At 40.6% G+C, this 26,895-nt stretch overlaps 1 protein-coding gene across 1 annotated transcript in view; it reads left to right on the forward strand.

Moving 5' to 3' along the window:
* The window catches only part of MAGT1 (magnesium transporter 1), a 56,751-nt gene that overhangs the window by 16,237 nt on the left and 13,619 nt on the right, over window positions 1–26,895 (forward strand). Inside the window, exons 2-7 of the mRNA XM_026452146.1 lie at window positions 1,188–1,357; window positions 5,892–6,009; window positions 15,057–15,197; window positions 15,678–15,818; window positions 16,948–17,037; window positions 18,551–18,614. Of these exons, the coding sequence (XP_026307931.1) occupies window positions 1,188–1,357; window positions 5,892–6,009; window positions 15,057–15,197; window positions 15,678–15,818; window positions 16,948–17,037; window positions 18,551–18,614 (724 nt within the window). The remainder of the gene's footprint in view (window positions 1–1,187; window positions 1,358–5,891; window positions 6,010–15,056; window positions 15,198–15,677; window positions 15,819–16,947; window positions 17,038–18,550; window positions 18,615–26,895) is intronic.

The raw sequence follows: 26,895 nt of genomic DNA on the forward strand, positions 1-26,895 counted from the left end.
GCCTGGATAATTTTGTATTTTTAGTAGAGATGGGGTTTCTCCATGTTAGTCAGGCTGGTCTCGAACTCCCAGCCTCAGGTTATCCACCCGCCTCAGCCTCCCAAAGTGCTGGGATTACAGGCATGAGTCACTGTGCCCAGCCGAGTTAGTTTTTATAAAAGGTGTGAAGGAAAAGGCTATTCTTCCTCCACTGAGTTGTTTTCGCACCTTTGTGCAAAATCATTGGGCTACACTTGTATGGTTTTATTTCTGGATTGTTTATTTGTTCTGTTGTTCTGTGATCCTATCCCTTCATCTGTATCACACTGTCTTGATTATTGTGGCTACATAGTAAACCTTAAAATTGAATAGTGATTCCTCCCACTTTACTCTTCGTTTTCAAGATTTTCACTGTATTTTTTTTGAGAGAAGTAAAATTGTATATAAAACTGGCCATTGGTTTAACTCAACATTCTTTGGAATTTTTGGCAAATGAAAGGTTTTGTTATTTTTGTCTTATGTTATTAGTAAATAATAAATAATTCTGGCTGGGTGCAGTGGCTCATGACTGTAATGCCAACACTTGGAAGGCCGAGGTGGGAGGATCATGTGAGCCCAGGAGTTCAACACCAGCCTGAGCAACATAGTGACACCCCCGTCTCTACAAAAAAAAATAATTATACATAAAGGCCAGGTGTGGTGGTTCACGCCTGTAATCCCAGTACTGTCGGAGGCCGAGGCAGGCAGATTGCTTAAGCCCAGGAGTTCAAGACCTGCCTGGGCAACATAGAGAAGCCCCATCTCTACAAAAAATACAAAAATCAGCTGAGCATGGTGGAACATGTGTGTATTCCAAGCACTTGGGAGCTGAGTTGGGAGGATCCCTTGAGGCCAGGAGGTCAAGGCTGCAGTGAGCCCTGATTGTGCCACTGCACTCCAGCCTGGATGACAGAGTGAGACAGTGTCATTCATTCATTCATTCATTCATTCATAATTCATTACTTCAAAAGTGTAATGTCTGACTAAATATTATGAAATAATGTATTTTAAGAATAATTATCCAGCCCAACTACCAAATTTTGATTTTAGGTCTCACATTTTCTGTATACCTCAGCTTGTTAGTATTGGTTTTAAGTAAGTTGCCTAATTAAAAGAACTTAAATGCGAAGTTGAGTATATTAATAGCATGCTCACTTTGTCTTTTTTAGATGGTGTTATCTGAAAAGGTTAGTCAGCTGATGGAATGGACTAACAAAAGACCTGTAATAAGAATGAATGGAGACAAGTTCCGTCGCCTTGTGAAAGCCCCACCGAGAAATTACTCCGTTATTGTCATGTTCACTGCTCTCCAACTTCATAGACAGTGTGTCGTTTGCAAGTATGAACTTCAACTACACTTTAAAATTAAATAACTCATATAATGTTAACCATGTCTCAATCCCAGAAGAGCCAAATCAGTGCAGTAGGTAGTTAAATAATGTGTATACCTTACTCAGGATGTCTATGGTAGCAATACTACTGCTCTTTTATAGTCAATTCTTGATTATCCACATTAGTGGGGGAAGCATGGATAAATAATTGTGGTAGCCATCATAAAAGTAACTTAAAGATCAGTCATCTTATAAATTAGTATCAACTTGGCCGGGCATGGGGGCTCATGCCTGTAATCCCAACACTTTGGGAGGTCGAGGCAGGTGGATCTTCTGAGGTCAGGAGTTCAAGACCAGCCCAACCAACATGGTGAAACCCCGTCTCTACTAAAGAAAAAAAAAAAAATACAAAAATTAGCTAGGCATTGTGGTGCCTGCCTGCAGTCCCAGATATTTGGGAGGCTGAGGCAGGATAATCGCTTGAACCCAGGAGGCAGAAGTTGCAGTGAGCCAAGGTTGTGCCACTGCACTCCAACCTGGGCAACAGAGCGAGACTCTGTCTCAAAAAAAAAAAATTAGTATCAACTTATGTAACTGTATGCCAGTAACATTGATGTAGTATTTTATTATTATTTATAAGTGCTTTCAACTTCATACTCTTGTATTGTCAAAATCCCAAAAGGTAGGTAAAGCAAATATCCTACTATTTTTGGAAGAAACAGGCTCCGGAATTTTAACTGGTCTACCCAATGCCAATGCTTGAGATGCTTACTAATGCAATAATGGTGGCTTCATCCAAGTTTGGAATTCAAGAAAACTGGTAATTTTCTTTTCTTTTTTTTGAAACAAAGTCATGCTCTGTCACCCAGGCTGGAGTGCAGTGGCATGATCTTGACTCACTTCAATCTCCACCTCCCGGGTTCAAGCAATTCTCCTGCCTCAGCCTCCCGAGTAGCTGAGACTGCAAGTGCACATCACCACGTCCAGCTAATTTTTGTATTTTTAGTAGAGACAGGGTTTCACCATGTTGGCCAGGATGAACTCGATCTTTTGACCTCATGATCCACCCACTTCAGCCTCTCAAAGTGCTGGGATTACAGGCGTGAGCCACCACACCTGGTTGGTATTTTTTTTTTTTTTTTAAAGATGCAGCTGGGTGTGGTAGCTCAGTCTGTAATCTCAGCACTTTGGGAGGCTGAGGCAGGAGGATCACTTGGGCCCAGGCATTGGAGACAAGACTGGGCAACATAGTGAAAATTTGTATCTATAAAAATAAACAAAATTAGCTGGGTGTGGTGATGTGCCTGTAGTCCCAGCTACTCCGGAGGCTGAGGTGGGAGGATCACTTGACCCTGGGAGGTCAAAACTGCAGAAAGCTGTAATCATCCCACTGCATTCCAGCCTGGGTGACAGACCAAGACCCTGTCTCAAAAACAAGCAAACAAAAAAATAAAGATGCATGGGATCTCATGTGAAATCTGAAAAGGTTGAACTCCTAGAAGCAGAGTAGAATTGTGGTTTTCAGAGGCTTGGGAGAGGACGGTGGGGAAAGTGTACCAAGTTTTAGTCAGATGAGAGGAGTAAGTTCTGGTGATCTATTGCACAGCATGGTGACCATAGTTAATGTATTGTAGATTTTGAAATTGCTAAAAACATTTTAAATATTCTCAACACCAAAAAATAATAAACAGGTAAGGTGATGGGTATATTAATTATTTTTTTAATCCCAAAGATCCATGATTTAGGGATGTTTCTAATTTCCCAATTGTTTTATAGTGATTGTAAACCTTGGAGATGGAGACTAGTCTTGCTTAAGTTTTTATCAAACAGTGGTTTCTTGATTTTATTTTATTATTTCTTGATGATCTTAGGAGCAAAGATTGCTATTTCTTTTTAAATAAAAGCACCATGAACAATTCAAAATGGTGGATACTAAAAAATAAAATAGCTTTTGCTTTTTAGTGTCTTTTTACTTATATTTTTAGGTCAGTGTATCTGATTTGGTAATTAACTTTAAATAAAATGACAAAGCTACTGTATGAATAATTGGTTTAGTAAAAACTTGGAGGTTCTCCAGATTCTGACAGCCTGAGAGTCATGCAAAGGAATAGACAGCTTGTTTCAGAATGGTGTGTTCTGCCACCCCAAGCCTTGATAACTTTTCTTTAACGATTTTCTCCCTGGAGCTAGGGTATAGTCAAGGTATTTGGTTCCATAGTGCCTATTTTGTGGAGTATATGCTGAATATAAATTAAAAATAAATAAAAGAAGAAAAAGGAATCATAAGTAATAACTGAATAAACTTGAAATCTAGAATTACTTCTAGTTCCATCAGTTCACTCAGGAATCCAGAGTATACAAAAATAGCAGGGAACAAACACAAACTCCTTCATAATTCTCTTAAATGCAAATTAATGGAATTCTTACTAACCTAAGCTTTTACTGGCATCTTACTTTCTATAAGACCAAATTTAATATTAACTCAAAATTTTCTACACTCATTCAACAAATAAAAATTAAGCAACAGCAACATGAATAATACTGTATTTGTGGTGCTATTGGGATGAGAATTGTAAAATAGATACCCTACCCTTATCATCTGGTTAAGGAAATGAGTTATACATATGAAAATTTAGATGACAATATAAGGCAATTTGTGATTAAGTACCAGATCAACTGTACATATAATAAATACTGTAAAATTTCAGGAAAGAAAGTTAATAGGAGTGATTTGGATTGGCCTAATGGAGGAAGTAAGATTTGTGCTAGGGCTAGACAAATGGATAAGATGTTGATACAGGCAGGATATTCTGATTAGAAGCATGATGTACACAAGGGTACAGGGATAGGAGTAAATAAAATATTGGGATTAAAGGTTACTGTTTGATATTGATTAGTAGTAAGACTAGATAAAAACTAGATGTATTGTATGTATTGTTTGAAGCTATGTGATAAAGAACCTTCAATAACTAGTAAAGGAGGTTAGAGAATGTATTCTGAAGGTAATAAGAAAACAACAGTGATTTCTGAGAAGTGTTTCAGGGAAGTAGTAATTTAGGAATATGGATGTATGTTGCAGTGTAAGGATTGGAGGAGGGCTGGGCATGGTGACTCACACCTGTAATCCCAGCACTTTGGGAGGCTGAGGCAAGCGGATCACCTGAGGTCAGGAGTTCGAGACCAGCCTGGCCAACATGGTGAAACACTGTCTCTACTAAAAATACAAAAATTAGCTGGGCATGGTGGTGGGTGCTGTAATCCCAGCTACTTAGGAGGCTGAGGCAGGAGAATTGCTTGAGACTGGGAGGCAGAGGTTGCAGTTAGCCAAGATGGCGCCACTGCACTCCAGCCTGGCCCACAGAGTGAGACTCCGTCTCAAAAAAAAAAGGAAGGATTGGAGAAGGAGAAACCAGAGTCAGTATTTTTAAATATCCTGCTATTAGATAACAAAGATCTGACCTTAGATGATAGCAATAAAAATAGACAAGAGGGTATGGAGTGAAAATTTTATCACAAATAAGAATTGAGAGATCATGAGAACTAAAAGCATATGGGAGATATGGAAAAATGCAAAGATGACTTGAGGTTTCAATAATTTCTTTTTTTTTTTTTTTTTAATTTCGTTTGTGATGGGGTCTCACTCTGCCACCCAGGCTGGAGTGCAGTGGTGTGATCTTGGCTCACTGCAGTCTCCGCCTCCCAGGTTCAAGCGATGCTCCTGCCTCAGCCTCCCGAATAGGTGAGACTACAGGTGCCCACCATATACTCTGTTAATTTTTTTTATTTTTGGTAGAGATGGGGTTTCACCATATTGGTCAGGCTGGTCTCGAACTTCTGACCTTGTGATCCGCCCGCTTCGGCCTCCTAACATGGTGGGATTACAGGCATGAGCCACCACGCCTGGCCTAATTTTTGTATTTTTAATAGAGACAGGGTTTTGCCGTGTTGACCAGGCTTGTCTTGAACTCCTGACCTCAGGTGATCCACCCACCTCAGCCTCCCAAAGTGCTGGAATTACAGGTGTGACCTGGCCTCAATTAATTTCAATTCCTAGACTCTTCTTATCTTTCATCCTAACAATTTATCTGATTGTGTTATTTACCAAGTAGCTTTTGCACTTTAGATTTTTTAAAATGGATTAATGTTGTATTTCTGCTTGCTTTAGGGAATACACTTCTGTCTTGTCTTTGAACTCTTAGAAGTAATTTAGGGTATTAAAAGTTACTGTAGAGACAATTAGCTATATATTTCCAGTGATTGTTGAAAGAGTTTTGGGATAAGAGACAGGCACAAAGTATGAGGCGGAGTCAGGTAATTACTACTTCTCATGAAATCCCTAACTTTGGATAAGGCTTCTCTTATGCCAAAACAAGGTTTGTCTTAACCCTGTCAGCAGAGTCTGACCTACTTGTCAGTGTTTTTTATTGTTTCTCCCTTTGGAAAAACTGCTATTGCTTGCTTGGACCTGTTTTACTGGTGATAAACGAGATTGCTTTCAAAAATTGTTTTATATGTTGTCTTCACAAATCTCATTGCATCCAGGCAAGCTGATGAAGAATTCCAGATCCTGGCAAACTCCTGGCGATACTCCAGTGCATTCACCAACAGGATATTTTTTGCCATGGTGGATTTTGATGAAGGCTCTGATGTATTTCAAATGGTAAGATCGTTGGTTTATTCTGCTATGTAAAAATAGGTAAAATATAGTGAAAGTGGAATACATTTTTTTCGGTGGCTATAAGACATTAAATGGGATTGCTCTTATGTAAGATCTGGAGTAGCAAACTAAAAGCTAAACTTGAGCTAACCATAAAATGTAGTTATCAATGCTAACCTACTAGAATATGGAAGTTGGGTAGTATTTAGATAACATATATTTTTATTGTAGTAAAATATATAAAACAAACTTTATCACTTTAACCATTTTAAGTATATAATGTATTAAGGAATTTTTAAAATCACAGCATGAGTCCCACCATTATGTAATATTGAAGTCTCTAGTATAGCTATCTATACTATAGATATCTTTATCCCCTTACCTCTTTTTTAAAATTTTTATGTTTATTTCAATAGTTTTGGGGCAACAGGTGGTTTTTGGTTACATGGATAAGTTCTTTAGTGGTGATTTCTGAGATTTTGGCACACCCATCCCCCTAGCAGTGTACACTGTACCCAAATATGTAGTCTTTAATCCTTCATCCCTCTCTGACCCTTTCCCCACAAAGTTCCCAACGTCCATTATGTCAATCTTATGCCTTTGCATCCTCATAGTTTAGTTCCTACTCATAAGTGAGAACATAACGATACTTGGTTTTCCATTCCTAAGTTACTTCACTTAGAATAATGACCTCCCGCTCCATCCAAGTTGCTGCAAAATACATTATTACATTCCTTCTTATGACTGAGTAGTATTCCATGATTTATGTATACCACATTTTCTTGATCCACTCATTGGTTGATGGACACTTAGGTTGGTTCCATATCTTTGCAATTGTGAATTGTGCTGCTATAAATATGCGTGTGTGTGTCTTTTTCATATAATGACTTTTTTTCCTTTGGGTAGATACCCAGTAGTGGGATTGCTGGGTGAAATAGTAGTTCTACTTTGAGTTATTTAAGGAATTTCTATACTGTTTTCCATAGTGGTTGTACTAGTTTACATTCCCACCAACAGTGTTAAAAGTATTCCCTTTTCACTACATCCACGCCAACATCTATGGTTTTTTTACTTTAATTATGGCCATTCTTGCAGTTGTAAAGTAGTATTTCACTGTGGTTTTGATTTGCATTTCCCTGATAAGATGTTGGCCATTTGTATATCTTCTTTTGAGAAATGTCTATTTTTGTCCTTTACCCACTTTTTGATGGGATTGTATGTTTTCCTCTTGCTGATTTGTTTGAGTTCTTTGTAGATTCTGAATATTAGTCCTTTGTCAGATGCACAGTTTGCAAATATTTTCTCCCACTCTGTGGGTTGTTGGTTTACTCTGCAGATTATTTCTTTTGCTGTGCAGAAGCTTTTTAGTTTAATTAGGTCCCATTTATTCATTTTTGTTTTTGCTGCATTTGCTTTTGGGGTCTTAGCCATGAATTCTTTGCCTAAGCGAATGTCTAGAAGAGTTTTTCAACTGGGCGTGGTGGGTCACGCCTGTAATCCCAGCACTTTGGGAGGCTGAGGTGGTCGGATCACTCGAGGTCAGGAGTTCAATACCAGCCTGGCCAACATGGTGAAACCCCGTCTCTACTAAAATACAAAAATTAGCCGGGTGTGGTGGCGGGTGCCCGTAATCCCAGCTACTTGGGATGCTGAGGCATGAGAATCGCTTGAACCCAGGAGGCGGAGGTTACAGTGAGCCGAGATAGCCAGCCTGGGCAATAGAGTGAGACTCAGTCTCAAAAAGAAGAGTTTTTACAATGTTATCTTCTAGAATTTTTGTGGTGTCAGGTCTTAGATTTAAGTTTCTGGTCCATCATGAGTTGATTTTTTTTGTCCCCTTACCTCTAGTCTTAGTAGAAAAGTAGATCTTTTCTTGTTTGAAACTGAACCTGTTTCCTGGGCCCTGGATCACATACGCACCTGCTCTGTCAATCATGACCCCTCACAACTATTTTTTGTTTTTGAGACAGAGTCTTGTTCTGTTGCCTAGGCTGGAGTGCAATGGCACAATCTTGGCTCACTGGCAGCCTCTGCCTTTTTGGGTTCAAGCAATTTTCCTGCCTCAGCCTCCCAAGTAGCTGGGATTACAGGTGCTTGCCACCACGCCTGGCTAGTTTTTTTTTATTTTTCTTTTTAGTTTTAGTTTTTTTGAGATGGAGTCTCACTCTGTTGCCCAGACTAGAGTGCAGTGGCTCGATCTCGGCTCACTGCAACTTCTGCCTCCTGGATTCAGGTGATTCTTCTGCCTCAGCCTCCTGAATAGCTAGAATTACAGGTGCCCGCCACCACGCCTTGCAATTTTTTTTTTTTTTTTTTTTTCTGAGACGGAGTCTCGCTCTGTCCCCCAGGCTGGAGTGCAGTGGCACAATCTCGGCTCACTGAAAGCTCCGCCTCCCGGCTTCACGCCATTGTTGTTAATTATAGTCACCCTACTCTGCTATCGAACAGTAGATCTTCCTCCTTCTAACTGTATGATTGTACCCATTAACCAACCTCTCTTCATTGCCCACTCCCGCACCCCTCTCCCCCCACACCTCCCCACCACAACACGCACACATACACTCTTCCCAGCCTCTGGTATCTGCCATTCTACTCTGTACCTGCATGAGTTCAACTTTTTAGCTCCCACATATGAGAACATGCCATATTTGTCTTTCTGTGCCTGGCTTATTTCACAAAATAACCTCCAGTTCCATATTACTGCAAATAACATGATTTCATTCTTTTTTATGGTGGAGTATTCCACATAATTCCATTGTGTATATACACCACATTTTCTTTTTCTTTGAGACGGAGTCTTGCTCTGTCGCCCAGGCTAGAGTGCAGTGGCACGATCGTGGCTCACTGCAACCTCCCAGGTTCAAGCGATTCTCCTGCCTCAATGTGTTGAGTAGCTGGGATTACAGGTGTGCACCACCCCGCCTGGCTAATTGTTTTGTATTTTTAGTAGAGATGGGGTTTCATCATGTTGGCCAGGCTGGTCTCCAACTCCTAAACTCAACTGATCCACCTGCTGCGGCCTCCCAAAGTGCTAGGATTACAGGCGTGAGCCACTGCACCTGGCCCAATACCACATTTTCTTGATCTGTTCGTCTGTTGATGGATGCTTAGGTTGATTCCTTATCTTTGCTATTGTGCTGCAGTAAACATGGGGGTGCAAGTATCCCTTTGATATACCGATTTCCTTTCCTTTGGATACATATCCAGTAGTGGCATTGCTGGATCAAATGCTAGTTCTATTTTTAGTTTCTTGAGAAATCTTCATACTGTTTTTCATAATGGCTATACTAATTTAATTTCCCACCAACGGTGTATGAGTTCCCTTTTTTTTTTTTTTTTTTTGGGATGGGTTCTCCCTCTGTTGCCCAGGCTGGAGTGCAGTTCTCAGCTCACTGCAACCTCCGCCTCCTGGGTTCAAGTGATTCTCCTGCCTCAGCCTCCCAAGCAGCTGGGATTACAGGCACACACCACCACACCCAGCTAATTTTTGTATTTTTAGTGGAGACGGGGTTTCACCATGTTGACCAGGCTGATCTCGAACTCCTGAGCTCAGGTAATCCACCCACCTCGGCCTCCCAAAGTGTTGGGATTACAGGAATGAGCCACCATGCCTGGCCATGAGTTCCCTTTTCTCCATATCCTTGCATCTGTTTTTGTTTGTTTGTTTAAGGTAAAGAAAGGCAGATTTATTAGAGAAAGTAGGAAAACACATTGCAAGGAGGCAACAGACAGGCGAGCAGAAAAGGAGCTTTTCTAATAATAATAATAATAATGATAGTGGCCATCCTAACTGGGAGAAGATGATATCTCACTGTGGTTTTGATTTGCGTTTCCCTGATGATTAGTGATGTTGAGCATTTTTTTATACACCTGTTGGCCATGTGTGTCTTCTTTTGAGAAATGGCTATTCATGTCCTTTGCCCACTTTTTAATGGGATTATTTGCTTTTTTACTGTTGAGTGATTTGAATTTTTTTTTGTTTCTATTTTAGTTTTATTTTCTTTTTAGAGTTGTTTGAATTTTTTGTATATTCTGGACATTAGTTCCTTGTTGAATAGTTTGTAAATATTTTCTCCCATTCAACAGATTGTCTCTTCACTTTGTTGATTGTTTCCTTTGCTTTGCAGAAGCTTTTTAGCTTAATATAGACCCATTTGTCTATTTTTGTTTTTGTTACCTATAGTTTTGTACCTTGAATAGTTTTTAATATGAATTTCATTACTCTATTTTAGAGCTAGATTTTAGAGCCAAAGGTATAAGGATGGTAGTGTGTCCATCTGTGGAAGAGATTCAAATCTTTCTCTAAGTAACAGTGTCATATACCACAGTATGCAAAAGCTAAGCATGTGTGAAAACAGATACCTACTAAAAATAGTGTATCTTGTTTTGGCTCATTAACCTCCAAGGAATTTCAAAGTCTACAAGGGGTTTTGGTGGGGTTTTTTTGTAATTTTTAGTAGTGGCAAAATATATATAATTAATTTATTATGTTTACCATTTTTTTAATGTACAGGTCAGTAGTCTTAGGTACATTCACGTTGTTGTACAGCCAATCTCCAGAATTCTTTCATCTTCCAAAACTGAAACTTTATAGCTATTAAACAACTTCATTTCCCCACTCCCCCAGTCCCTGACAACCACCATTCTACTTTCTGTCTCTGAATTTGACTGCACTAGGTACCTAATATAAGTGGAATTATATAGTATTTGTCTACTTGTGACTAGCTTATTTCACTTAGCATTATATCCTCAATGTTCATCCATGTTATAGCATGTGTCAGAACTTCCTTCCTTTTCAAAGCTGAATAATATTGCATTGTATGTGTACACCTTATTTTGTCTACCCATACATCTGTCAGTGAATACTTAGGTTGCTTCCAGTTTTTGGCTATTGTGAATAATGCTGCTATGAACATGAGTGTTCAAATAATCTCTTCAAGACCCTGCTTTCAGTTCTTTTGGTTATATACTTAGAAGGAGAATTGCTAGATCATATGGTAGTTCTATTTTTAATCTTTTGGGGAACCTCCATGCTGTTTTCCATAGCAGGTACACCATTTTACTTTCCCACCAATGGTGCACAAGAGTTCCAGTTTCTCCACATGCTCGCAACCACTTGTTCTTTTCTGGGGTTTTTTGTTCATTTGTTTTGGATAACAGCCATCTTACCGAGTGTGAGGTGGTATCTCATTGTGGTTTTGGTTTTTGTTTCCTTAATGATTAGTAATATTGAACATCTTTTCATGTGTTTGTTGGCCATTTGTGTATCTTCTTTGGAGAGACGTCAAGTTCTTTGCCCATTGTGTGTGTGTGTGCCTTTTCTTTTCTTTTCTTTTTGAGACAGAGTTTCGCTTTTGTTGCCCAGGCTGGAGTGCAATGGCGTGATCTCGGCTCACCATAACCTCCACCTCCCAGGTTCAAGCGATTCTCCTGCCTCAGCCTCCCGAGTTGCTGGGATTACAGGCATGTGTCACCATGCCCGGCTACTTTTTTCATATTTTTAGTAGAGACGGGGTTTCTCCATGTTGGTCAGGCTGGTCGCAGACTCCCGACCTCAGGTGATCCACCCGCCTTGGCCTCCCAAAGTGCCAGGATTACAGGCATGAGCCACTGTGCCCACCCGTGTTGCCCATTTTTTAAATCAAGTTGTTTTTTGTTGTTGAGTTGTAGGAGGTCTTTATATATTCTAAATTTTGTTGTTGTTTTTATTTTGTTTTTGTTTGTTTGTTTTTTGAGACAGAGTCTCACTCTGTCACCCAGGCTGGAGCGCAGTGGCGCAATCTTGGCTCCCTGCAACCTCTGCCTCCCGGGTTCAAGCAATTCTCGTGTCTCAGCCACCCAAGTAGTTGGAATTACAGGCATGTGCCACCACACCTGGCTATTTTTTGTATTTTTAGTAGAGACACGGTTTCACCATGTTGACCAGCCTGGTCTCAAACTCCTGGCCTCAAGTGATAGACCTGCCTTGGCCTCCCAAAGTGCTGGGATTACAGGCATGAGCCACCATGCCCAGACTATTCTGAATACTAACTCCTTATTAGATAAATGATTTGCAGATAATTCCTCCCATTCCACAGGTTTTCTTTTAACTCTGTTGATTGTGTCATTGGGCTACAAGATATTTTCAGGTCGGACATGGTGACTCATGCCTGTAATCCCAGCACTTTGGGAGGCTGAGGCAGGCAGATCACTTAAGGTCATGGGTTCGAGACCACCTTGGCCAACATGGCGAAACCTTGTCTCTACTAAAAATACAAAAAAAAAAAAGTAGCTGGGCATCATGGTAATCCCAAAGCTACTTGGGAGGGTAAGGCAGGAAGATCGCTTGAACCCAGGAAGCAGAGGTTGTGGTGAGCCAAGACTGCACCAGTGCACTCCAGCCTGGACAACAGAGTGAGACTCCTTCTCAAACAAAAGAAAAATAAGATGTTTTCGGATTAACTAAGTTGTTGTAAAGAAATTTTATTAGTAAGCAGGGAAGCACAAATTAATAGTATGATAATGATAAAGTACAGCCTTCATCCATCAGATCAACTTTTGGCAAGTATATAGGGAAATGGATACATTACTGCATTGTTAGGTAGAAGTATATTTTGGCACAGCCACTTTGGAGGGCAATTTGGCTATATCCATTTTTTTTTTTTTTTTTTTTTTTTTTTTAAAGCCAGACTCTTACTCTGTCGCCCAGGCTGGAATGCAGTGGCAGGGTCGCGGCTCACTGCAACCTCTGCCTCCCAGGTTCAAGTGATTCTTTTGCCTCAGCCTCCTGAGTAACTAGGGTTACAGGCACCCACCACCATGCCCAGCAAATTTTTGTATTTTTAGTAGAGATGGGGTTTTACCATGTTGGCCAGACTGGTCTCAAACTCCTGACCTCAAGTGATCCACCTGCCTCGGCCTCCCAAAGTGCTGGGATTGCAGGCGTGAGCCACCTTGCCTGGCCACTATATCCATTTTAATTAAAAAATATTTCTATCCTATGACCTAACAATCCCATTGCTAGGAATCACTTTCACATGGGTACAGGGAGATATGTGCAAGGATGTTCACTGCAACATTATTTTTAGTTAGTAAAAAGGAAAACAACTAGGAAAATACCATTAATATGATACCATTTATGTTAAAACAGAAAGCAATATTATATTTTTCTGGTGGTATAAACACATATATTAATAAATTCAAAAAGATCTGGAAATGGTAACTGTGGCTGCCAGAATGCACTAGAATTGGTCCTTATAACCATATAATGTTTTTAGAAATAGTTTTTACAAGATAAATGTGTTTATATGTTACTTAGTTTTTATTTTTTATTTGTTTATTTATTTATTTAGAGACAGAGTCTAACTCTGTCGCCCAGGCTGGAGTGCAATGACACAATCTCGGCTCACTGCAACTTCCGCCTCCTGGGTTCAAACAATTCTCCTGCCTCAGCCTCCCAAGTAGCTGGGATTACAGGTGCCCACCACCATGCCCAGCTAATTTTTGTATTTTTAGTACAGACGGGGTTTCACTGTCTTGGTCAGGGTGGTCTCGAACTCCTGACCTCATGATCCACCCACCTCAGCCTCCCAGAGTGCTGGGATTATAAGCGTGAGCCACCGTGCCCGGCCAGTTTTTATTTTTTATACACATTTTCAAAAATGTAAAGGTGGTGTAACTAAACAAATATTGAAGAAAGAGTTTGACCTAAAATTTGGGCAACATTTGATAGACTGAACATTGTGTAAGATTTGGTTCTTAGCTTTGCAATCACAGAAATCGAATTTTAACAGGATAACCAGAATTTATTTACCTCTAGGGATTTTGTGCCTACTGACCGAGGCATATCAATCTATGGACATTGGTAACCGAAGGAGTTATCTATTAATTCGTTAATTTCCCATATTATACAGGCAAAGAGACCAAAATAATGATAAGCAGTAGTCAGTACATGCTCTCACCTTATGGGAAAGTCTGAAAACTTACTGTTAGAAGCATTTTAACTAAAGAAATCAAAGCATGGGAGTTGGATTATTTTATTGGCTGGGATTTTAAAATTATAATTGTAAGGCCGGGCACGGTGGCTTATGCTTATAAACCCAGCACTTTGGGAGGCTGAGGCCGGTGGTTCATTTGCAGTCAGGAGTTCAACACCAGCCTGGCCAACATGGTGAACCCCTGTCTCTACTAAAAATACAAAAATTAGCTGGGTGTGGTGGTGCACACCTGTAATCCCAGCTCCTTGGGAGGCTGAGGCAGGAGAATCGCTTGAACCTGGGAGGCACAGGTTGCAGTGAACCAAGATCGTGCCACTGCACTTCAGCTTGGGGAACAGAGTGAGACTCCATCTCATAAATAAATAAATAAATAAATAAATAAATAAATATTGGTTTGTGCAAGCCAATCTCTATAAGATTGTCACCAACCTGGGTGACAGAGTGAGACTCCATCTCAAAAAAATAAAAAACGATATAATACAGATTGAGAGTGTTATGGTTTCTTTACCTTAGTATTTACAGTGTTGTCTTCTCAAATATATCATGAAGTCATGATGGAGAATAGAGAAATGTGATGCTCATCAGTAAACATTTATGAACCTTTTTGGAATTGACTATTTCTGCATGTAGCCTCCATTTTGTATTGTTTTTCACTGCCGTTTTGAGCATTATTTTATTATCTTGGTTCCTCCAGATTGAGAATGCACTCTATTTGGAGCTTACTCAGCTACATAAGATTATTTTAGTGCTCATAAATGTATTCATTTTGCATAATCTCTGAATAGATTAAAATATCTGTGATATGGCAAAGTTTCCATTCTAGTGGAGTAAAATATAGGTTTCTTAGCTAGGAATGTATATTTGGTGAGTAGAGTGTAATGCTTAAGGTCACAGGCAGCTTTGTTTTTAAAGCCTGCTCCACCACTTACCGCTTTCCTTAGGTGAACCAACTCACTTAACCTACCTAAACCCAGGCCTCCTCGTCTTTGTAAAATGCCTAAATTTCAAGATGTTAACTGCAATTAAGATTATTTTCCTGATAATGTATATTTTCATGGGCTCCTTTTTATTCAGCTAAACATGAATTCAGCTCCAACTTTCATCAACTTTCCTGCAAAAGGGAAACCCAAACGGGGTGATACATATGAGTTACAGGTGCGGGGTTTTTCAGCTGAGCAGATTGCCCGGTGGATCGCCGACAGAACTGATGTCAATGTAAGTTTCCCAACTTTGTAGACTGTTTCTTGGCCATTATCCCCTTTGAATCTTACTGGGAGACCCTAATTAGTCTTGTCCCCATATCACTGAGGTGGTACTAGTTTGTCAGTCCCTTCATAAGTAGCATTAAACAGAATCATCTTGATGAATGAGTGAAATTGCAAAACAATCTCTGTTACCCTATTCAACATGGAAACCACTCTTTCGACCTTCTTAAGTCCGTGGGTTATCTAGTTGCACCCGGCGAATTCTTCTTAATCTAAAAGATGTTATGTTGTGGTTAAATAGAATATTGTACCTATTCTATCCTATTTTAGGTTACATTATAGACTATTTTGATTGGGATAAAATAAAAAGAATCATTTTTCTGAAAGTAACCACACTAATTTTGATTGCTTTCACTTCAGATTTTATTTTGACCAATATAATTAGTAAAAAATTTTATACTTTAACATGTTTTTCTCTCCTTTCCATTAGATTAGAGTGATTAGACCCCCAAATTATGCTGGTCCCCTTATGTTGGGATTGCTTTTGGCTGTTATTGGTGGACTTGTGTATCTTCGAAGAAGCAATATGGAATTTCTCTTTAATAAAACTGGATGGGCTTTTGCAGCTTTGGTGAGTGAATTTTAGAAGACAAAAAATTATTTGAATAAAACTAATAATGTATTTTTAGGTAAACTTTTATTTATATGAGAAGTAGCATTTTATTTCTTACCTGAGGAAAATAGTTTTATGTATTTTTATTTTCTGTCTTAAAATTATTTTGTTTCATTCATTATCTCATTAGGATGGCCAGAACTTCGAGGAACTGATTGTACCTGCCTTTTATTCAACCTAAATGACAGACTGTCATCTCTATGAAAATCTCTAGTTGTTCTGGAAATATTATTCTTTTTTTTTTTTTGAGATGGAGTCTTGGTCTGTCGCCCAGACTGGAGTGCAGTGGTGCCATCTCGGCTCACTGCAACCTCTGCTTCCTGGGCTCAAGTGATTCTCCTGCCTCAGCCTCTCTTGAGTAACTGGAATTACAGGTGCGTGCCACCATGCCCAGCTAATTTTTTTGTATTTTTAGTAGAGACAGGGTTTCATCCTGTTGGCCAGGCTGGTCTTGAACTCCTGGCCTCAGGTGCTCCGCCCACCTTGGCCTCCCAAAGTGCTGGGGTTACAGACGTGAGCCACCATGTCCAGCCTGAAAATATTATTCTAAAACGCCTTTTCACTGTTCAATTTTCAAACTTATGTCTGTATAGTTATAATTTTTAAATAGTGTTTTCCTGGTCTGGCACGGTGGCTCACGCCTATAATCCCAGCACTTTGGGAGGCCAAGGCGGGCGGATCACAAGGTCAAGAGACCGAGATCAACCTGGCCAACATGGTGAAACCCTCTGTACTAAAAATACAAAAATTAGCTGGGCGTGGTGGCGTGCACCTGCTACTCGGGAAGCTGAGGCAGGAGAATCGCTTAAACCTGGGAGGCGGAGGTTGCAGTGAGCCGAGATGGCGCCACTACACTCCAGCCTGTCGACAGAGTGAGACTCCATCTCAAAAAATATATATATATATAGTGTTTTCCTTTGAGGTATTGCTGAATTGTGATCCTTGGGATGAAATATAAGCCTTAATAAATCATTTATCTGCAAAAAATTCTGTCTTATCTAAACAGGTGCACATTTTTATATTCCTATTATCTAATCAAGACAAGGACAGTTCGACTATGAATATTTTATTATTTTTTGTTTCCTAGTGTTTTGTGCTTGCTATGACATCTGGTCAAATGTGGAACCATATAAGAGGACCACCATATGCCCATAAGAATCCCCACACAGGACATGTGGTAAGGGAAGTCTGGGATTTCTTTCCTTTTGTAGACCAAAGTTAACTCAGTGAGAACAGTGCCAGCATATGAAGGAGCTGGATTTAGTCTTCAATTTTCAGTCTCTCTGTGTTAACAAGCTTCCATCACTGATAGGACCATGCAGTGCTTTTCTTTTTTGAGACGGAGTTTTGCTCTTGTTGCCCAGGCTGGAGTGCAATGGCGTAATCTCGGCTCACTGCACCCTCCACCTCCCTGGTTCGAGTAATTCTCCTGCCTCAGCCTCCTGAGTAGCTGGGATTACAGGCATGCGCCACCACGCCCAGCTAATTTTGTATTTTTAGTAGAGACAGGGTTTCTCCATGTTGGTCTGGCTGGTCTCAAACTCCGAACCTCAGGTGATCCACCTGCCTCCGCCTCCCAAAGTGCTGGGAATATAGGCCTGCAGGCATGAGCCACTGCACCCGGCCACAGTTCTTTTAAAAGTGGGAAGTTCCTTTCCCATTTGGTGAATCCTTCTAACCAAGCTGGCTAAGAATGAAAGACAGCCTTCAACTAAATAGAAAATTTGATCAAGTAGCATCCTCTGTTTCTAAGCACTGTGCTAAGTGTTATTAAATATAGTGATAAACAGGAAAAAAGTGATCCCTGTCTTCATGAAACCTACATTATTGTACCTCATGGTCTTGTATACTTAAATACTAGTTTTCTCACCCAGGTGCAGTGTTTTGCATTTGTAGTCCCAGCTACTTGGGAGGCTGAGGCAGGAGGATGACTTGAATCCAGGAGTTCTAGCCCAGCCTGGACAACATAGCAAGATCCATCTCTTTAAAAAAAAAAAAAAAACAACAGGGCCAGATGTGGTGACTAATACCTGTAATCCTGGCACTTTGGGAGACTGAGGCTGGAGGACCACTTGAGGCCAGGAGTTCAAGACCAACTTGGGCAGCATAGTGAGACACCATCTCTACGAAAAACAAAAAAGAAAAGAGAAAAAAAAAAACAACTAGTTTTCTGACATATTCTGTTGTTGAAAATGTAAGTACGATATCCAAGCATTTGGGAGGCTGAGGTGGGAGGATTGCTTGAGCTCAGGAGTTTGAGACCAGCCTGGCCAACATAGCAAGATCTCATTTCTAATAAAAATTTAAAAATTAGCTGAGCAGGCATGGTGGCACATACTTGTAGTCCCATCTACTTGGGATGCTGAGGCAGGAGGATCACCGGAGCCAGGACTTTGGGGTTGCAGTGAGCTATGATCATGCTACTGCACTCCAGCCTGGGCAGCAGAGCAAGACCTTGTCTCAAAAATAAACATAGTATTAGTACAATGAAAAGACAAATAGAGAAGAGATAATACAAAAATAGCTTTATAGTAACCAAATTTACTGATGAATGCCAGAGATCCAGAGTATGTCACATGGTTTATCAGGTGAATTAATAATTTCATAGTTTAAAATATCCCGTTTTAGGGTTAGCATACCAACATTTAACGTATACCTAAAGATTCCATTTTGTCTGTTTTCCCTCCTAGAATTATATCCATGGAAGCAGTCAAGCCCAGTTTGTAGCTGAAACACACATTGTTCTTCTGTTTAGTATCCTTTTACAATAAGTCTTTCTTACTGTATTTTGTCTGTTTTCTCACAGTCTAGTATTCTCTCTACAGCATTCGGCCGGGGCTGTTCTCTTAATGCAGGTCACGATATCCTTTGAAAATCATTACTGTGTCATCCTCTCCAGCCCAAAAACTAAAGACTACTAGGAACAAATCTGTAGTCTGATAGGGCCAGGTTTATTGACTTATTAATACAAGGACGACTGTACATTAGAAGAACCATGGAACATCTTAACAAAGAAAAGATAGAGTTGTAATAGGATTTGGGAGAATAGTGGAGTTTATGTGAAATTTAAACAAAGCATTGTTTTGATAGGCTAAAAGCAGTGTAAGACTGTGTAAAGGGGTCAACATCAGGTCTGAACTGTGAAGCAGACCCAGGGTTCTGTTTTCTTGGAAACTACAAAGTTAACATAAATGTGGAATTTTTGTCTTCAAAAACTTCTTCTTTGAAGCTCTATACCTTGGTTGTAAATTGAGGCTACTTAGAAATTATACTTGTAAATTGAGTGACTTAGATCTGCCAAGCAAGAATATTTCATTTTTACTCACATAATTGCAAGAAGTCTATTTAAAGACCAATATTCCTCAGTAAGAAAACAGTAGTTACTCAGAGATGGGGATATTTTGACATTTTACAGCTGAAGTGTATGCTAGGGAAAAATTCTTCCTGTGGACTTTGCAGCTGCTTTATGTGTGTGTTGTTCCATCCTCTTGAATGACAGGGAATATTTTTACTTTCTTGGCCCGAGCTAATTTTTATTTTCTTACATCTAAAAGTGGATGCCTCTGTAAGCTTCAAAGACAGGTAAAAGCAATGTCAGATAAGTAAGACTCTAAATTACGTAATATTGCTAAACATAGTTTACCCACCTGAATACATAAGCACTGACTCTGGAACAAATCAACAAGGCGAACAAATGTAATGTTCTCAGCCAGGGTGTCCTGACATTGATATACTGGAATGATCTGGGCGTGGTGGCTCACACCTGTAATCCTAGCACTTTGGGAGGCTGTGATAGGTAGATTGCTTGAGGCCTGGAGTTTAAGACCAGCCTGGGCAACATGGCAAAACCCCATCTCTACAAAAAAATACACACAAGAAAATTAGCCAAGTATGGTGATGCATGCCTATGGTCCCAGCTACCAGGGAGGCTGAGGTGGGAGGATCGCTTGAGCCCAGGAGGTCAAGGCAACAGTGAGCCGATATCACAACACTGCACTTCAGCCTGGATGACACAGTGAGACCCTGTCTCTAATAAAAAGAAAAAAAAAAAGAAAATTAAATATATATTTTTTCTGATTGCAAAAGGAATACAGATTAAAGAAAATTTAGAAAATACAAATAACTATAAAGAAGAAAATTGAAAACCACTGAAAATTCTGTCTTTAGTAAATGTTTGTGTATGTCTTTCCCAGTTTTATTATACTATGTTGATGATTAGAGATTTTAAGGAAAACATTCTAAAAAAAAATTAAGCTTTTGATTTTAACTGATTTTAATTGAAGGATATTTGGGAAAATATTCTTATGCACTGTGGAAAATATACTTACTGCTTAACATCCAGCCCAAACCTGGGAGAGTTAATCTATTCAACCATGAAATGGTGAGCTGAAAAATTAACAATATATACCTAGTCCATATGAGAAGAAAGAAGACTGAGGCCAGGCACGGTGGCTCATGCTGTAATCCCAGCACTTTGGGAGGCCAAGGCAGGTAGATCACCTGAGATCAGGAGTTCGAGACCAGCCTGGCCAACATGATGAAACCCCATCTCTACTAAAAATACAAAAAAATTTGCTGAACCCACTGGTGGCGGGTGCCTGTAATCCCAGTTACTCAGGAGGCTGAGGCAGGAGAATCTCTTGAACCTGGGAGGCGGGGGTTGAAGTGAGCAGAGATTATGTGATTGCTCTCCAGCGTGGGCAATAAGAGTGAAACTCCATCTCAGGGGGTAAAAAAAGACTGAAAGAAAAATATTACCCAAACTTTATTTTTTTAATCCTAAAATTTTACTTGAAAATGTTCATTTATGGACTGGGCGTGGTGGCTCACGCCTGTAATCTCAGCACTCTAGGAGGTGGAGGCAGGCAGATCATTTGAGGTCAGGAGTTTGAGGCCAGCCTGGCCGACATGGTGAAAGCCCGTCTCTACCAAAAATACAAAACTTAGCCAGGCAGCCAGGCGTGCTGCCTCACACCTGTAATCCCAACTCTTTGGGAGGCCGAGGCAGGCAGATTACCTGAGATCAGGAGTTCAAGACCAGCCTGGCCAACAATGGTGAAACCCTGTCTCTGTTAAAAATACAAAAATTAGCTGGGCGTGGTGGTGTACGCCTGTAATCCCAGCTACTGGGGAGACTGAGGCCAGAGAATTGCTTGAACCTGGGAGGCGGAGGTTGCAGTGAGCCAAGATGGTGCCACTGTACTCCAGCCTGGATGACAGAGTGAGACTGTCTCAAAAGAAAAAAAAAAAAAAATGTTCATTTATGGTTTGATGAATTCAGCCTGGCCAACATGGCAAAACCTCATCTCAACAAGAAATACAAAAATTAGCCAGGAACGGTGGTGTGCACCTGTAATTCCATCTACTCAGGAGGCTGAGGCATGGGAATTGCTTGAACCCAGGAGGTGGAGGTTGCAGTAAGCCGAGACTGCCACTGCATTCCAGCCTGGGCAACAGAGTGAGACTCTGTCTCAAAGGGGAAAAAAAAGAACAGGAAAGTATGGTTTGATGGATTAACAAATTATTACACCTTGGAAAATTTTCAGTATCTTGAATCAATTCGTCTCACTAGTACTTTGAAATTGAATAATGGAGCAAAAGAGCAATTAAAATTGTAAAATATTAATTAGTTGATTTGGGGTTTGTTCGTCTTTTAGCTTTGTCTTAAACTTTTAAATATATAAGAAGTTTAAGAAATTAGAAAATTGTCATTTTACCTCTCCCTAAAGATTGAGCATTAGCCTAAGGTTTCGTATACATTTGGAACAGATTGCAAGCCTGTTGGGATATAGAATGTCTTGTGTTTGGTTATTAGGATGCAAAAAGTGAACTTTTTTCAGGGTCAGACATATATACAGATTGTAAGACAGTGACTTAAGTGCTGTGTACCAGAAATAGTGAGAAAATGAATAATTTTGTCAGAGGTAAGGAATATTAGGGAAGGCTTAACCACTCCCCAACCCCCCTTTTTTTTTGAGTGGAGTCTCGCTCTGTTGCCCCGACTGGAGTATAGTGGCACCATCTTGGTTCACTGCAATCTCCACCTCCTGGATTCAAGCGATCCTCCTGCCTCAGCCTCCCGAGTACCTGGGATTACAGACGTGTACCACCACGCCTCACCCTTCTTTCTTTTTTATTTATTTAGTTAGTTTTTTGTTTTGAGACGGAGTCACACTGTGTTGCCCAGGGTGGAGTACAGTGGCATGATCCCAGCTCACTGCAACCTCCACCTCCTGGGTTCAAGTGACCCTCCTGCCTCAGCCTCCTGAGTAGCTGGGATTATAGGCGTGCACCACCAAACCCGGCTAATTTCTTTATTTTTAGTAGAGACAGGATTTCACCAGGTTGGCCAGGCTGGTCTTGAACTCCTGACCTCAGGTGATCCACCCACCTTGGCCTCCCAAGTGGTGGGATTTCAGGCATGAGCCACCGCACCCGGCCCCCACGTTCTTTTAAAGTAAATATGAAACCTCAAGACCGGTAACATTGTTTACAGCTTCCAGGTTGATAAGAATTAATAGACTGAGGCCACCTCTAAGTAGTAGTTATGATTTTGGAAAATATTCACGTGTTTATTATTAGTTTAATGTTGCACAATTTATGGCATGATTAATAAAGCAGACTATATAATCAGTTGCCTGATGTAAGCAACCTTTAAAATTACATTTTAAGTGTTGCAATTATGCAGAAAAGTTTACAAAGTTTACAGTTTGATGAATTTCCTTTTCTGTTTGTTTGTTTTTTGTTTTTGAGATGGAGTCTTGCTCTGTTGCCCAGGCTAGAGTGCAATGGTGTGATCCCAGCTCGCTGCAACCTCCACTTCCCAGGTTAAAACAATTCTTCTGCCTCCACCTCTGGAGTAGCTGGGATTACAGGCACCTGCCACCATGCCTGGCTAAGTTTTTTAGGTATGTTTAGTAGAGACGGGGTTTTACCATGTTGGCCAGGCTGGTTTCGAACTCCTGAGCTCTACTGATCCGCCCGCCTCGGCCTCCCAAAGTGCAAGGATTACAGGCATGAGCCACGGTGCCCAGCCCACTTTGATGAATTTTCACAGAATGAACACACTTATGTAACCAGAACTCACATCAATAAATAAAATTTTACCCACATCTCAGAGCATTCTCCATCATCATTCCTCCTGATTGCCACCTTCCCACCCAGAAGTAACTGCCATCCTAACTGCTAACACTCTGGGTTTATTTTACCTATTTTTGTTAACTTACATAAATGGAATCCTACAGGACTGGGTGTGGTGGCTCATGCCTATAATCCCAGCACTTTGGGAGGCCGAGGTGGGCAGATCACCTGAGGCCAGGAGTTCGAGACCAGCCTGGCCAACATGGCGAAACCCTTTCTCTAGTAAAAAAATAATACATAAATTAACTGAGTGTGGTGCTGCATGCCTGTAGTCCCAACTACTTGGGAGGCTGAGGCAGGAGGGTGGCTCGAGTCCAGGAGGTGGAGGTTGCAGTGAGCTGAGATCGCACCACTGCACTCCAGCCTGGCTGATAGAGCCAGACTTTGTCTCAAAATACAAAAAAAAAAAAAGAAAGAAAGAAAAAAGGAAAGCAAACACAGTAAATGGAATCCCACAATAAATATATTTCAATTTTATTATTATTATTATTATTTTAAGAGATTTAAAGAGGTTGTGTTGCCCAGGCTGGAGTGCAGTGGGGTCACCATAGCTCGCTGTAACCTCAACCTCCCAGAATCAAGCAGTCCTCCCACATCAGCCTCCCAAGTAGCTGGGACTATGGGTGTGCACTACTGCACCAGCTAATTTTTGTATTTTTTCTAGAGATGGAGTCTTGCCCTGTCATCCATCCTGGTCTCAATCTCCTGGGCTCAAACAATCCTCGTACCTTGGCCTCCTGAATTTTTAAAATAAAGTAGCAGTATGGAAAATGTTCACCTTTAACCTGAAACCTTAATGGTATAAACTACGTTTACTTTTGCATATTCTCTTGCATTCATTTCTGTATGAATGTTTCATGGTAAGGGTGTTCATGTTTTATACTTATAGACATGTTTTGCATGGAGTTTGCTATCTTAATATAAGCATTTTCTATGTTGTATGGCCTTTATAAAAATACATAAAAATTACAAAGAAATCTGAAAATACTAAGAAAAAGAAAAGTAGTCAATATTCTTAATGTTTATATAATGGATATATCATATCCATGTTGCCCAGGCTGGTCTTAAACTCCTGACCTCAGGTGATCCACCCGCCTTGGCCTCCCAAAGTGCTAGGATTACAAGTGTGAGCCACCACGCCTGGCCTTCTAGTAGCTTTTAATAGCCTAGTTGTTGTATGTTATGGAATACTGTCTCCTCTATTTCTGCTCAGTTCTCCTGGAGTAACATTTAATCAGGACTGTGTAATGTATGTATTTCATTGTTTGTATTCCTCACTAGAGTGTAATCTTCTTCATGGTAGGATCTTTATTTTGTTCAAGTTTTTATTTCCAACAGTTTATAGTGCCTGCCATATAGTAAGCAGTGTTAATAAAAATTTAAAGATGCAATAAATGAAATAAAACAGTGTACACTGAAGTGCATCGTAGCTGTTGACAGCTAAGAAGAGTACACAAAAGACCAACGGAAAGCTCATTCAAAGCAAAAGCACATAAACCTTGATACAAAGACAAGCTTTTCCCAGAACAAGTCTCGATCATTAATCAGAGTACCCAGTAATCAAAGCCTATAGAAATGATCAATCTTTGGCCGGGCATGGTGGCTCATGCCTGTAACCCCAGTACTTTGAGAAGCCGAGGTGAGTGGATCACCCATGGTCAGGAGTTCAAGACCAGCCCGGCCAACATGGCAAAACCCAGTCTCTACTCAAAATACAAAAATTAGCCAGGTGTGGTGGCATGCGCCTATAATCCCAGCTACTCAGGAGGCGGAGGCAGGAGAATTTATTGAACCCAGGAGTCAGAGGTTGCAGTGAGCCGAGATGATGCCACTGCACCCCAGCCTGGGTGACAGAGCAAAACTCCAAAAAAAGAAAAAAAAAAGAGAGAGAGAGAAAGGAAAGAAAGAAAGGAAGGAAGGAAGGAAGGAAGGAAGGAAGGAAGGAAGGAAGGAAGGAAAGAATCTTTGCACAAACGTGCAGATAAATAACTCAGAAAAAATTGCTAGAGAAGAGACTTGGCTGAACAACTGAAAACATGATGAATGGGCATCATCCCTAACAAGAGGCTATTGAAGAAAGAATGCAAGATGGGGCACAGGCACATTGGTTCACACCTGTAATTCCAGCACTTTGGGAGGCCGAGGCTGGAGAATTGCTTGATTCCACGAGTTTGAGACCAGCCTGGGCAACATAGTGAGACCTCGTCTCTACAAAAAATAAAATCAACAAAACAAACCTGGCATGGTGGCATGCACCTGTAGTCCTAGCTACTCAGGAGGCTGAGGCAGGAGGATCTCTTGAGCCTGGGAGGTGGAGGTTGCAGTGAGTTGTTATTGTGCCACTGCACTCCAGCCTGGGTGACGGAGTGAGACCCTGTCTCAAATAAAATAAAAATTTTTAAAAAAGAATGCAAGATGGTAATGAAGGGATAAAAAGTCAATTTTTAGAGCCAATTATAAATTCAGGCATAGAGCCAATTATAAATTCAGGCCTCATCTAAACACATGTTTTTCCCTTTCTGCTTAATGATACCCACATGTGGTAGCATACGACGTATATATACATATGCATAATTGATTTGGGAGTGTTTTACTGCTGTTAGTATTCCCTAAACTGCAGGGTGGATCTGTCTGTCTTTTCTACTAGAACACATTCTATTTGCTTTAAAATTTGAATTTGCTTATTTTAACATTCAAACATGCCATCTGTTACCTATTTGTGTAGTAAGTTCTATTTTGTATTTATGCAGCTCCTATTAAGGTGAATAAAAGTGTGGTCATGGCACATGTGGGATTTTTCCTTTTTTTTCTTTCTTTTTTATTTTTTTGAGACAAAGTCTCGTCCTGTCATCCAGGCTGGAGTGCAGTGGTGCCATCTCGGCTCACTGCAACCTCTGCCTCCTGGGTTTAAGTGATTCTTCTGCCTCAGCCTCCCGAGTAGGTGGAATTACAGGCGCCTGCCACCACGCCTGGCTAATTTCTGTATTTTTAGTAGAAACGGGTTTTTGCCATGTTGGCCAGGCTGGTCTTGAACTGCTGACTTCAGGTCCACCTGCCTGTGCCTCCCAAAGTGCGGGGAGTACAGCCGTGAGCCACCACTCACGGCTGGGATTTTTCTTTTTTATTGGAATAGAATAAAATTAGATAGGTTAGTAGTAATTTGTGCTTTAAAGGCTAATTATTGATGCACTTGGCATCTTGACATGGGGAAAATTTTAAAAATAAAGTATTATTGAAACTATGGAGAATTTTTTTTTTTTTGACACACGATCTAGTTCTGTCATGCAGGCTAGAGTGCAGTGGTATGATCATGGCTAACTGCAGCCTCAACCTACCAGGCTCAAGCAATCCTCCTACCTCAGCCTCCCAAGTAGCGAGGACTACAGGTATGTGCCACCATGCCTGGCCAATTTTTTATAATTTTTGGCAGAGACAGGGTCTCACCATGTTGCCTAGGCTGGTTTCGAACTCCCAGACTTAAGCAGTCTGCCCACCTCGGCCTCCCAAAACTGTTAGGATTACAGGTGTGAACCGCTAAACTAGGCCAGGAGAAATTTTTGAGAAATTAATTTTCAAATAAGTAGTTACTGTTCTCCCTAAATGATATATATTTCAAATGTATTCTTTAGGGAGGTGGGGTGAAATATTCAAAATGGCTATTTAGGGCTGGGCATGGTGGTTCGCACATGTAATTCCAGCACTTTGGGAGGCCGAGGCAGGTGGATTGCTTGAGGTCAAGAGTTCAAGACCAGCCTGTGCAACATGGCAAAACCCCCATCTACAAAAAAAAAATTACAAAATTTAGCTGGGCGTGGTGGTGAGCACCTGTAGTTGCAGCTACTCAGGAGGCTGAGGTGGGAGGGTGGCTTGAGCCGGGAGGTGGAGGTTGTAGTGA

Source organism: Piliocolobus tephrosceles, chromosome 12, assembly GCF_002776525.5.
Source record: "Piliocolobus tephrosceles isolate RC106 chromosome 12, ASM277652v3, whole genome shotgun sequence".
Classification (NCBI taxonomy): domain Eukaryota; kingdom Metazoa; phylum Chordata; class Mammalia; order Primates; family Cercopithecidae; genus Piliocolobus; species Piliocolobus tephrosceles.